Source organism: Narcine bancroftii, chromosome 6 (assembly GCF_036971445.1).
Source record: "Narcine bancroftii isolate sNarBan1 chromosome 6, sNarBan1.hap1, whole genome shotgun sequence".
NCBI classification, from domain to species: Eukaryota; Metazoa; Chordata; class Chondrichthyes; order Torpediniformes; family Narcinidae; genus Narcine; species Narcine bancroftii.
Genome location: NC_091474.1, coordinates 63,222,355 through 63,235,001, shown reverse-complemented (window position 1 = coordinate 63,235,001; position 12,647 = coordinate 63,222,355). Strand labels below are relative to the sequence as shown.

Sequence of the window (12,647 nt, the reverse complement as noted above, 5' to 3'; positions counted from 1 at the left end):
AGTAGTGCAGCCACATACATCATTATTAACCATTATAAATGTAAAACGTACAAGATATTCAGTAGGTTCCTGCTTTTACAGTAAAAATATTTGTTGTTCAGGCTGTTTCCCCCAAAATCAAATCTCCTGACATTTTGCAAATTCCCACAGTCAGTATTAGTTCTCCACAGTTTTGTTCATAACAGCCCTTTTTTTTGGCGTTTGAAGTCCATGCTATGATTTAGGTAGGACCTTAAACATGATGCTTTAATCTAAACCCATTAATCTTATCCTTGACATGGTCATTGCTCTATCAGTCCTTGTGTCTTATTTTTAGAAAATTAAACAATTTGAAAAGCAGCAAACTTGGAATTGTGATGTCTACTTCCTCCAAAATAAAAATAAAGCAATTTATTTAACCAAGTAAAAACACCAAAATGCTGGAGGAATGCAGCATCTGTAGGAGACAAAGATATATTGCCAACATTATATCTCTTTGTCTCCTATAGATGCTGAAAAGACTGGCTGAGTTCCTCCAGCATTTTGGTGTTTTTACTACAATCACAGCATCTGCAGCCAATCATGTTTCACTCAATTTATTTAACTAGTTTGATGGCATGAAAAATTATTCAAAAAAGATGACATTTTTGGTATTAGAATAACTAATGAAGGCAATCCCATTTATTTTTCAACAGAGGTCTCAAAATTTTTAATCTCTATACAGTTCCTCAGATGTGTTTATCTATGCCATAAATGTTTACTTTTTGCTGAGTAGCCTGGAAACTTTTCAGATCATTGGAATCAGTGGATAGGATCCCATTTGAACATTCCATTATAAACATTGGCATCTGTAATAATGCAGAGCCATTCGGTGTCAACATAGATTAGGATTAGAATCTGTAATGGAATGTCAGAGTACAAAAGAATAGAGGGAAATAGGGTTATTCTAGATTTCTTTAGTTAAATATCTACTACTAATACTGTCTCAGTGGACCAAATAATCATTTTTTCTACTGTAAAGCCATTCATTTCTTCTGATATGTCAACTATTTTTATTTCCAGGAAAAATTCTTCATTCAATGGTAGCTCATTTAGATGCTGTAACATGTTTAGCTGTGGATCCAAATGGCTTGTACCTGATGTCTGGCAGTAAGTATCCATTTAAAAAATATGCCATTGTATTAATTTGGTGCTTTAATTATCTGAGTGTATGCGTTCATCAGAACCCTCCTGAAATAAGCAGAGAGCTACAGGAGTAACAATCAAAATCGTATTTAACTGATACCATTGCCACAATTCCAATATCCATGCAATCTGAGCCATTAGCTTTTGAAAGTTCACTGTTTTCATCGTCTTTCTGTTGTCATTAAAGACTTTCTGCCTTGGATGCTCCTGGAAGAATAGTAGTTTTCTGAGCACTGATCATCTTGCAATAACTTGGAAAGTGCAGCACTCAGCCCTCTCTTAGTCCTGGATCTCTTACTGTCTGAAAAAAGGTCTTAAAGAGATTGCAGAATACAAAGGCCATAGGGCCAGTTGCCTAATACTGAATCATGGAGGTTCTGGATGACAACTGTTGCTGGTACACTGTGTAATTCCTCTTTTATGATGAAGCATCTGACAGATGGGTACAAATATCTGCCTTTTGTTGATTTAAATTGATGTACAGAACTGGTTGGTGGGGGGGGGGGATTCGCTTTTTGGCAGGCATAGTCTGGGAACTAAGCCTAAGAGTGTGAACATGTTCAAGACACAAAGGTGGCTGATACATTTGAAAATGTTTATTTTTAATTTCTTGTTAACTTGTTAATTTCCTTATCTGTACATTACTGACAAGGTAATCATCCAATGTTTTAAGCGTCTGTTGAACATTCTCATTTACTAATTTTTGATTTTTTACTCACCCTTAAAAGGTCATGACTCCTCAATTCGTTTGTGGAGCCTTGAGACAAAGACCTGCATTCAGGAATTCACTGCACATCGTAAAAAGTTTGATGAGTCCATCCATGATGTGGCATTCCATCCTTCTAAATGTTACATTGCCAGTGCTGGAGCAGATGCACTGGCCAAAGTATTTGTATGATAGTTTTCTGTATAGTATTTCAGACCCTCTATTTTCAATTAGTGTCTATGACACTGTCAGACATAGGGATAATACTTGCCCAGCACTCCTGATACTTGGATTGCAGAGACCACAGTTCCAAATTAGCTGTGCTTGGGTCCAAGAGATTTGTTGTTTATGTTTTTCCTTAAGTTAATTTCTGTTATCCTGGGGCCACCCTGTTTATCCAGGCAGGCCTGGATGAAGCTGGGTTTGGGTATATTTCCTGCTCTTAGAGAATTCGGCACCTGAAAACAGTACCTGAATGAAAGGTGAACATTCTCTGTGCTGAGCAGCTAGCTAGGAGAGTGGAGAAGCAAGCCGCAGCAATTCCAGGTAAAAGAACTGTTGAAGTCCAACAAGAGTATTTTCAAAGACAAGATGCCAAACATGTGCTAAACAATGAAAAAACCTCTTAAACAATTGTACAATAAATCTGAATGTTTACATAGGGGATACAATATCTGTAGTTGATTATTGTTCTAGCTGCCTGACTGTATTAGTCTTGTGCCAGCAGCTGTGTGATCTGTGAACTCATTTCCCCTTCAAGACTGTTTATGAAGTTTTAAGGTAAATTTGAATTGTCTTTACATTTAATGGCATACAGCTATATTTCATTTGGAGTTGTGAATAATTATACATTTAAGGCATTTGTTTAGCACTTAGATAAACACTGACATTTTTAACTCCAGTTATATAAAAAAAGTATACTTTTTAAGCCCAGTAGTAGATTTGTGTCTTAAATGGGACTTTAACATCGGGTATTTGAATGTCTAATCCTTTCAGTAAAAGAACATTTTAATTTTAATGGCTTGGAGGACTACATATTGTAAACACAGCAATGGAATGTTTAATAGTCTTATTGTGGGGGTGTTTTTACACTTGGGGTTTCTTTGTAATTCCTAAACCTTGGCATTAACACTTCATTGAACAGCTTATATGAGCCCTTGGTGATGGAATGAGAATACATTGGGGCACAGCGCAACTTTAAGAAATTTTGCTCATCTGGTTTTCAAGTGACAGGCCATTGTTATTGATCTTGTCTGTCACTGAACACAACTGGACATGAGAGCAAGATATTTTTATTTCATGTAGGAGGAAGAAAATGGCATTAAATCAAGCTAACTAGTTATTTTTAAAAATTGTTTAAATACGAGTATGTTTGACATGGCCAACAGTTCTAGCTGTTTGATATTTCAAATGAGGGATCCTGCTTTAAAGTTGGCTTGCTAAAATTCCCCACTTCTTGGTCCATTAGCAAGATATTTAGGAAGGGAAATATATTTTAAAATAAATACATGGGCATATTAAGAACTTCAACATGGACCATCTTTAATACTGACAGTGGTATGTATTTAGAAGGAGCATCAATGCAATGAATGAGGTGACGTTTGAGGGTACATTTGCTACTTCTGTCTGCATTTTATTTTAATAAAATGATCATGTTTTGATCCGATTGCATAGGAGAGGCTTCAAAGCATCATGGTTATTTGATACCTACTGAAAGATAATTTTCTTGTAAAAAAGGCATTTGTTATTCTATGATGTACTCATCTCTTTTCTGAAATGGAAAGCAATAGATTTTATTGGTAATAAAATTCTGATATTTCAGAAATTGATGTATTTGCATTGTATAAATTTAGCTGTCATCTGATCTTTAGACAGTGATTAAAAATCACACAAAATCCAATCGTTTTCATAACAAAAATCCAACTATTTGAACTTAACAAATAGGAGCAGGAGTGGGCCATCTGGGCCCATCAAGCCTGCTCCGCCATTCAGTGAGATTTGAAGAAATGGGATTTTAAATGTTATTCATCATTTAAATGAACTCATCCCTTGTGTAAATTTTATTGCTCATTTGGTTGTATTAGTGTGCATTCGATCAGAGTAAAGGACTGAAAAAGGTTTTTTCAGCTAGAACCCATGGGCTCTTCATTCCTTCAGCCTATCTCCCTTTGCCAGTTGTGTTTTGGTTGGCCTTTAAAACGTGTATCTCTATTCCTTCCTTGTGTAGACAAATGTCATCAGTCCAGTGTGAAATGGACTGAATGGAAAGCACTTTTGTATTCACGTACAATGCGGAAGTTTTGTGATTTGTCCCTCCCAATCCACCCTACTCCTCCGCCAGCTCCAAATATTTTACTTGGGTCCAGCTCTTCAACTGGAGGGAAAAAGAACAATCTAACTTTGAGGAAATACTCCACCCATCTGGAAATACTTTCCACAATGATATGTTCATCATAAACTTGTCAACCTCTGCAATATTGTCATCTTGTCCATAATAAAGCTATTTTATCATTTAGCACGTGGCCGTTTATTTGTTACCCATATCAGTGCACAACTCTGTCCCAACCGAAACATAATGCAATGTTAGATTTGTTTGCTTGTAGTTAATTGTCCAGCACAATTTAAATTTGACAATCTTGAAGGGCTGAATGGTGCAAAGGAATTAGGAACTCAGCACTCTTTTCCCTATTGTTCATCCAAAAGGGTTATGGTTGAAGCCACCTAATTTAGCCAAATCTATAGCCTTCAGCCTATATTCCTGCAATCTATAAAATCTGCCCATAATTCAACACCTATGGTGTTTCAGGTTCGGAACAGTGAGAACAACAAGCAAAGTAGCATGATCAAATTAGGATTATTGGGAAAATAACTTTTGACCTTTAAAATAAAATGGTGCCAAATATCTGCCACGGTTTCTTGGAATCAAAAGAAAATATGGATTACTTCCTGGAGTTTTTGGGGAGGACAGGATGGAAATGATTTGTATTCTTCTCCACACAGCTTTCCCCCCCCCTCAAACCCCCAAATCAGTATGCGTCATTTGCAAAATTATTTCAAAGGGGAACTAGTGAAATTGCAGGTAAATCCCAAGAAAATAACAGACTTCAATCCTCCTTTATTGTCGATCACAAAATTAGTTTACTTTTTGCCCAGTTAAGGCATACCAAGAGACATCACTGGACTATTGCCACAATCAAGACAAGAAAATGGTACCTCCTGTAACCTCCGTAGTTGCATGGCCTCATGTCTGGTCAGCAGTGAATCCATGCTCGACGCATCCAAGTCACCCTCCTTGGCCCCTGGTTATGAACCTTAAATACGATTTGGAAGCTGTCAGTGCCCAGAGACCTTCAGGAGTTCTGCTCACTTTCACCACCCTCACAAATCCCAGTCTCCTGCTGCCTGCAACCCCTCGCTAGTCTGGTGCTACGTTCAATCTCAGGCTTCACCTTGGTTGGGGGGGAAAGTATTCTCCAAGCACTCTCAAAGCCCATAACCCTCGTGGTCTAGGCTGCCAAGCGTGAATGCTGCAGTCTAAGGCATGGACCTCCATGGGTCTCCAAGGTTTTTTTTTTAAATGCCACAGGCCTAGTTCTCCAGGTGGTTTAAACCTTGTGTGGGACTGTCAGATGCAACAACTGAGTGGAACAGCACTGGAAGATGTGTTACCTTATGGAAAAGGATCAATTTGGAAATGAGCAACTCAAAACTTCATATTAGTGTGTTATATGAAGAGCAACTACTTGAATGCTGTTGTTTTTTGTCTGCATTCAATAGAACAGAATGGATATTGGACACTTCTACCTGCTAGTTGCACAAAAATAAGTAAAATGAATTTTTGAGGAGCTGGTACATGATGATTATACAGTTGTGGAGTTCTGGGTTGTGGAGCATAGGGTGGTCTGGGTAACTGGATCCATGACAGGTGAAGGGAGTGTCTGGTGGCAGTGGTCTTCTGTGGGGCTCAGCTGTGCTAGCATCAGCTGAACATCTAAACTGAAGAGAAAATCAAACGCCAATGCTGGAAATTTGAAGTTTTTCAGAAGTGGGAGAAATACTCAGCAGGTCAGGTTACAGTTAATGTTTCAGGTGAAAGGTTTAACCAGAAATGGGAAAGAGCAAGAACCAGCAGGTTTAAGTCGCAGAGAAGGAAGGTGGTGAGGACAAAGGGAATACTTGAGATAGGGTGAAGCCAAAATGCCCTGGGGATAAGATGTAGATGGAGCTTTTGATAACTTTTCACAGCATCTTTCTTAAACATGGAATAGCCTGACCTTGTATCGTTCATCTTGCTGCCTGTCCTTAACTGCCCTTTTGAGCTGCCTCTTTAAATTGCTTAGTCCTTCTGCACAAGTGGTGTTGGCAAGGTCGTCTCAGGACCTGCACTCGGCAATAAAGGGCTGACAATATATAAGGTGTGCCACTTCCAAGCATTTGCAGACACCAGCTGCCCTAATAGAACCATAGAACATTGCAGCACAGAAAAAGGCCCCTTTGGCCTTTCTGGTCTGTGCCAAACTTTTTTTTTGCCTAATCCCACTAACCTGCACCTAGTCCATAGCCCTCCAAATCTCTCCCATCTGTGTACCTGTCCAAATTCTTAAATATTAAAATTGAGCCCACATTCACTACAGCTGGCAGTTTGCTCCACACCCCCCACCACTCTCTGTGTGAAGATGTTCTCCCTAAACTTTTCCTATTTCACTCTTAACTCATGTCTTCTGGTTTGTATCTCACCTACCCTCAGCGGCTAAAGTCTTTACATTTACTATCTATCCCCCTCATAATTTTAAATCCCTCTATCAAATGTCCCCTCATTCTACACTCCAGGGAATAAAGTCCTAACCTGTTTTAGATCTGGTATCTGCATTTATAGTTAATGCACACTGTAGCCTCTGTACCAGTGGTGGAAGGAGAGAATGTTTGGAGTGGTTAGTGGGTTGTCAGTTGAACAGTCAGCTGTACTCCACTTGGTGTGGAATTACTTGAGAGTTGTTTGAACTGCATTGTTACGGGTTATGTTATAAATATGTTTTTGAAAGGGATAGATTGTTGGAGGGGTTTAGTGTAGGTCAGTTCACAAACAGATATTTATACCACGTCTCATTTAAAATTCAAGAGCTTTGCTGAAGCCAGACATTCAGGCACCAGTGATTTTGCAGAAGACAATGGAACTGCTTTGGAAAGAATTTCAAAACCAGGTGCAAATGGAAAAGTCCGGGTTCAAGTGCTGGATTAAGATCGTTCAAAGATTGGGTTTGGAGCCTTGTGAGGGGTTCTGGGTTTCAGAAACAGAGAGAGAGAAATTAATTCTGCAATGGCTTTTGAGGCTGCAACATGCCAAGTTGGATGATGAATAACATTGTTGAAAACCCCATTTTGAAGGTGGGTTGTGAGTTCTGAGTTCAGTCTGTTCAAAACCCTTGTGGTCCTTACAAGAGGAAATGGCTGGCTAGAGTGTTTCTCCTGACAAAAGGGAAACAAGAGGAGCTCTATGGTGACCTGGAAGAAGAGATTATCATTTGGAAAACCCATGATAGGGCAAGTTTCTTTAGCAAGTCACTGAAGTGGCTGATCTGAGGGAATCAGTTTGTGTCCAACGAGCAACAAATCTCTCTGAAAACTGACCATTAAGCACCAGAGCCTGGGGAAAATTCATAAATATTAAATTCTGTGCACAGTATAAGAATTGCCTGATATCGGTGAACATGGAGGAATGAGAAATGAATGATTGGACTATTAAAGCAAAATTCTTTCCTGAACATATACACATTGCATATACATGTGCTTAGAATTAGAAGCGGGTTGTTAATAGTAATAAGTTTGATCCTGTTTTTGTTTAAAGAAAATATAAAAGCAACTTTTGTATAAGTAACCATTTGTCTTGGTGAATTTCTATTGCCGCTGGGTTTTGGGGTCCTCTGGGCTCGTAACATTATTTATCCTGGTAGAGTCGAGAAAGTTCCAACATGCTCCTGGTTTGTGTTTTGTAGATGGGGGAGAGGTTTGGGGGTGACAGAAGATGGACTACCCACATCAGGGTCGCCAACCTCCGACAAGAAGTTTGCAGATGCTGGGGTGGGGGGGGGGTGGAATGAAGCTGAGCCCTTGATCCTCGGCACCCCTGAAGAAGGACTCAGGCCCGAAATGAAAGCCTGGTGCGTTTCCATGCAGGCTGCCTGACCTGCTGAGTTTCTCAATAATTTTAGTGTATTGTTCCAGCCTCTGGCCTGCACCTATTTCCATAGAATCATCAAATGGTTACAGTGCAGGAGGTGATTCAGCCCATACTGGGCTTTCCCCTATAATCTTTGTCCCCCATATTCAGAATCCAGCCATATGCTGTGCTTTAAGTTTTTCTTTATTTTGTTCAATAAATACACATCAGAGTTCAAATGCCCAGAACTTTATTTAGTCAAGGAACCAATCATTTAGGATTCATACTGAGGTCCAAAGTTCAGAACCTCGTTTCAACCAGTATACTTTGCAGACGTACAACATTTGACATTAGTATATATAATAACTGTACAAATACACAGCAGCTTTCAAACTGCAATTTAAACAAGAGAATTGTCTCACTAAATCAGTCCACTTAACGCACATGCCTTAGTGTCACATCCGTAAAATATACCATTTCTCGGCTTTGGTATTTGGAGTGTGGGCCCCATTGATAGGGCAGGAATTGCTACGTATTGTTTGGTCACCAGACGTATGTTTAGGGATTTTTTTTAAAAATGATTGCTAGGATGCAGTAATTGGTGGTGAGTTGCCACCTTGCAGTGCGTCTGGTGAAGGTGCCCCCACACTGCTACTGAACGGTGTGTTACAGGATTTGAGACTGAATTAGGTAACTAAAATGTTACCGCAGAGCCCACCTCACTGACAAAAGGCAAAGGAGGAAAAACCCAACACCCAACCCCAACCAACCAATTTTCCCCTGCAACCGCTGCAATCGTGTCTGCCTGTCCCGCATCGGACTTGTCAGCCACAAACGAGCCTGCAGCTGACGTGGACTTTTTACCCCCTCCATAAATCTTCGTCCGCGAAGCCAAGCCAAAGAAAGAGGTAACTAAAATGTAGTGATGAGCAGTTCCTATTAGTTAAATAAGAAAGTTTGCAGATGCTGGGGCCGTGTACCACACACAAACATGCTGAAGAAACTCAGCAGGTTACACAGAGTCCATTGGAAGTAAAGGGTAACCAGCGTTTTGGGCCTGGCGCTTCGTCAGGCCCCTCTGGACGCTATGTGACCTGCTGAGTTTCTCCAGCCCGTTTGTGTAGTGGTCTTCTTAATCATGTTTTTCATTTCAAGCTATTGACAAATAGCACATAAAAATTAAAATGAGGACTGCTATTGGAGAGAGGGCTCCAAAGGCTTCGACCCATCAGTGGTAAAGCAGCAACAATATATTTCCCAGTCCAAGAGGAAGGTGGCCTGGAGGCAGCTTGTATGTAGTTTCTGTTGACCTTGCCAGGTGAGTAACAACTTTGATTTTTATATTCCACATTTTATTGACTTCAGTTTTATAACTGCGGGACTTGAGCTTCTTGTCTGCTCATCTAATAATTTTCCATTCCAGTTATCTCAACTGACAGTCATACCTACTGAGTGAATCAAGTGCCCTGTGGGGTTAGTCAACCTTCCTAATGGGTCAGTGTCAGCCGCAGTGTCGTAACGTATTGAGCTAGTTAGTGGGCTTAAATGGTTGTGCCACAGAAGATCAAACAGGTTCACAGCAGCATGGCTCTAAAAAGCTTGGCATCAGCAAGAAAACATGAAGATGGGAGCCAAAGGCTGCCCCACTGGCTGGTTAATTTGAAGCTTGGTTTTTTTAAAACCGGTAAGAGCAAGCTGAGCGGCGAAAGATTTTTGGCAGCCCTCCGTGCTTAGTTGCGTGGCTGTGAATTAAATTCTTGGCAAATGTTGTGCATGATCCGAGGCACAAATTGATGCAGGCTGTTGAAATCCTCGACGAAGAAGGAGTGGTCCTTGTCGGGGTCCGTGGCAATGTATTCCAGTTCATCCATCGCCGCCCAGGCAATCCCGACTGCATATGCAATTACACCTGCAGAAGGAAGATGGGTCAGGCTGCTTCATGCATCTTGACGGGATGGGTCATTTGGGTAGGGTGGTCCTTGCAGTTGCTTGGGCCTTTCCCTGACCTGATCCACACAGCCCTTCTCTCACAGATCCCCTAAAATGCATCTGTTGCTTGGATCAGCCACCCAAGACAGAGTTCTGCACCTCACTGTCAGGTTCCACACCTGACTTGCCTTTTGGATTTAGAAAAGTTTTAGTACAGTTTTTTTATTATAAATTTAGTACACCCCAGGAACAGGCCTTTTGGCCCCCATGTCCATGCCAACCCCACTGTCCAAATCTAATTAAAACCCTCCACCCTTTTTACATTCACATGTCCAAGGAGAAGCATGTTAAATCGTATCTGTTGTCACCACTATCCTGGTGAAGGGGGTGGTGGGGGGAGATGCTCACATTCCACCCTATCAATGCCTCTCAGGATTTTATAAATTTCATAGATTTATATTTCTAAACTTTATGAATTTCTCATCAGGCATCTTTTACATATGGATTCCAGTTGTGGCCTTCCACATGGAAAGTTTCTGCATAAACCCTGACCACCTTTTTGTTAAAGGCCCCTAGCAGGTCACCTCCCTCATCTTCCCTTTTATAGAGAACTGAGAGGCAGCCTGATCGATGAGACTACCCCACGGGAAGGACTAGGGTGGCCACAGCAAGCCCACGAGAAGCCATCATTATCTTCCTTAGAGCAGAGAAGCTTATTGCAGCCGTATATTTGGCCAGTGCACCTGCCTTGCCCTTCTAACAACCCGGGTTCAATCCTGACCTTGGGTGGACTTTACATGTTCTCTCTGTGCCCTCCCACCGCCCCCTGGTGGGTGCTCCAGTTTCCTCCCCATGATCAAAAGGCATGTGGATGGATGAGTAATTAGACATTGTAAAGATGGTCCAGGTGCAGAGCTGGGTGGTAGAATCCATGGAGGTGGTATGAAGGTGGTAGGGAGCTGTTGATGAGAACACAGGAAGAATAAAGTGATCGAGGGCATGATTAGGGGAATGGGTACCCATTGGTCTACAAAGTAATGTTAACCGAGTAAACAAGGGAGAATTCTTCAGTGTTAAGGAGGTGGAAAACCAGAGCGTGCAGGGTTAAGTGAAGACCAAGAACACAAGAAATAGGAGTGGGAGGCCATTTGTTCCATCTAGCCTGCTGCATTATTCAGTGGCTGATCTGTTGATGGACTCAGCTTCATTTATCTACCTGCTCACCATAATTCCCCAGCTATTCCAAAACCTATTTGGGTCTTAAATACGTTGAATGAGCCTCTGCTACTACCTTGGGCCGAGAATGCCACAGAATACGGAGAAAGATTGAGTAGACTGGGTCTTTATTCATTGGAGTGTAGAAGGTTGAGAGGGGATTTGATAGAGGTATTTAAAACTATGAAGGGAATAGATGTGAATAGGCTCTTTCCCCTGAGGGTAGGTGAGATTGGAATGAGGGATCACAAGTTAAGGGTTAGGGGGCGAAACTTTAGAAGTAACATGAGAGGGAGCTTCTTCACTCAGAGAGTGGTGGCTGAGTGGAATGACCTTCTGGAAGAGGTGGTCGCAGCAGGGTCAATTTTGTCATTGAAGAGAAGGTTGGATGAGGACATGGATGTGAGTGGATTGGAGGGTTATGAGCAGGGAGCAGGTAATGTGGGACTAGAGATCATTTAAATCGGTGTGGACTAGAAGGGCCAAGAGGCCTGTTTCTGTTCTATAATGGTTATATGGTTATTTGCTGGGGCAGTTCCTCCCTGTTTCTGCTTCCCCAAAGCAGCAGAGGTGAAGATGAGGTGGTGTGGCCTGTTGAGTTTCTCCCATACTTTTGTGAAGCCAAAGTCTTTCCCTGCCCCCCGGTGAGCTGTGATGCACAGGTCTGGTGGGTGGAAGGATGGGGGGACATCTTGCAAGCAGACAATGGGCCAGAGGAAGAATTGACAAATGGAGCCTCTCCTCTCCCATTTCCCCCCTCCAGTGACCTACCATTCCTGTGGGCGGCAAGTGCAGGAGTGTGAACATCGTCATATGATCGGCCGTCGGTGATGACGATGAGGAGTTTCCTCTTGTTGGGTTTGGACTTGCTGAAGAGATGTTTGGAAGCATAGGTGATGGCCGCTCCGGTGCTGGTACCACCACTCCAGTACCTGATGCTCTTGATGGCGTGCGTCACCTCCTCCCTGGTGTTGTGCACCCCGAAGCCGAACTCTAGCCTCTGCTCATAGGTATACTGCACCACGCCCACCCGGGTGGCCGTGTCGGAGATCTCGAACTGCCGGCTGACATTGGCCACGAAGTCCAGCACGGTGCCAAAGTTGCCAGTGCCCACGCTGCTCGAGCCATCCACCACGAAGCCGAGGTCGGCTGAGTTGAGGCAGGTCTTACTACAGGCCAGGCGCTCAGTGTCGCACACCCGTTGTACCAACGGGGCCACCACGTGGTGCAGCTGGAACCAGCTGGGCACGGCGATGGAGAAGTAGCCAGTGGTCCTGCACACAGACTTGAAGGGGGGGGGGGGGTGAGAGTTAGACAGCTCAGAGTTGCAGCACCCATCCCAAACCCGGACCATGCAATAGTCAAACTAAGGATTTACCCAGTTGCCGCACAAGTTGATCGGGTGGCTAACAAAGCATGTGGTTTGCAAAGCATGTGGTTTGCTGGCCTTCATTAGTCAGGAGATTGAGTTCAAGA

General features: G+C 42.3%; 2 protein-coding genes across 5 annotated transcripts in view; one reads left to right on the top strand and one right to left on the bottom strand.

Moving 5' to 3' along the window:
- strn (striatin, calmodulin binding protein) overlaps positions 1–4,385 on the top strand; it is a 107,438-nt gene extending 103,053 nt beyond the window's left edge. For both annotated transcript variants that reach the window (XM_069885122.1, XM_069885121.1), the window contains exons 17-18: positions 1,042–1,128; positions 1,893–4,385. In XM_069885122.1, coding sequence (XP_069741223.1) covers positions 1,042–1,128; positions 1,893–2,062 — 257 coding nt within the window. In that variant the 3' untranslated portion in view covers positions 2,063–4,385. The remainder of the gene's footprint in view (positions 1–1,041; positions 1,129–1,892) is intronic.
- Positions 4,386–8,260: 3,875 nt separating this feature from the next.
- Positions 8,261–12,647, bottom strand: part of vit (vitrin) — a 68,076-nt gene continuing 63,689 nt past the window's right edge. For all 3 annotated transcript variants that reach the window (XM_069885116.1, XM_069885119.1, XM_069885120.1), the window contains 2 exons: positions 11,943–12,456; positions 8,261–9,936 (listed from right to left, as the gene is read on the bottom strand). In XM_069885116.1, coding sequence (XP_069741217.1) covers positions 9,758–9,936; positions 11,943–12,456 — 693 coding nt within the window. In that variant the 3' untranslated portion in view covers positions 8,261–9,757. The remainder of the gene's footprint in view (positions 9,937–11,942; positions 12,457–12,647) is intronic.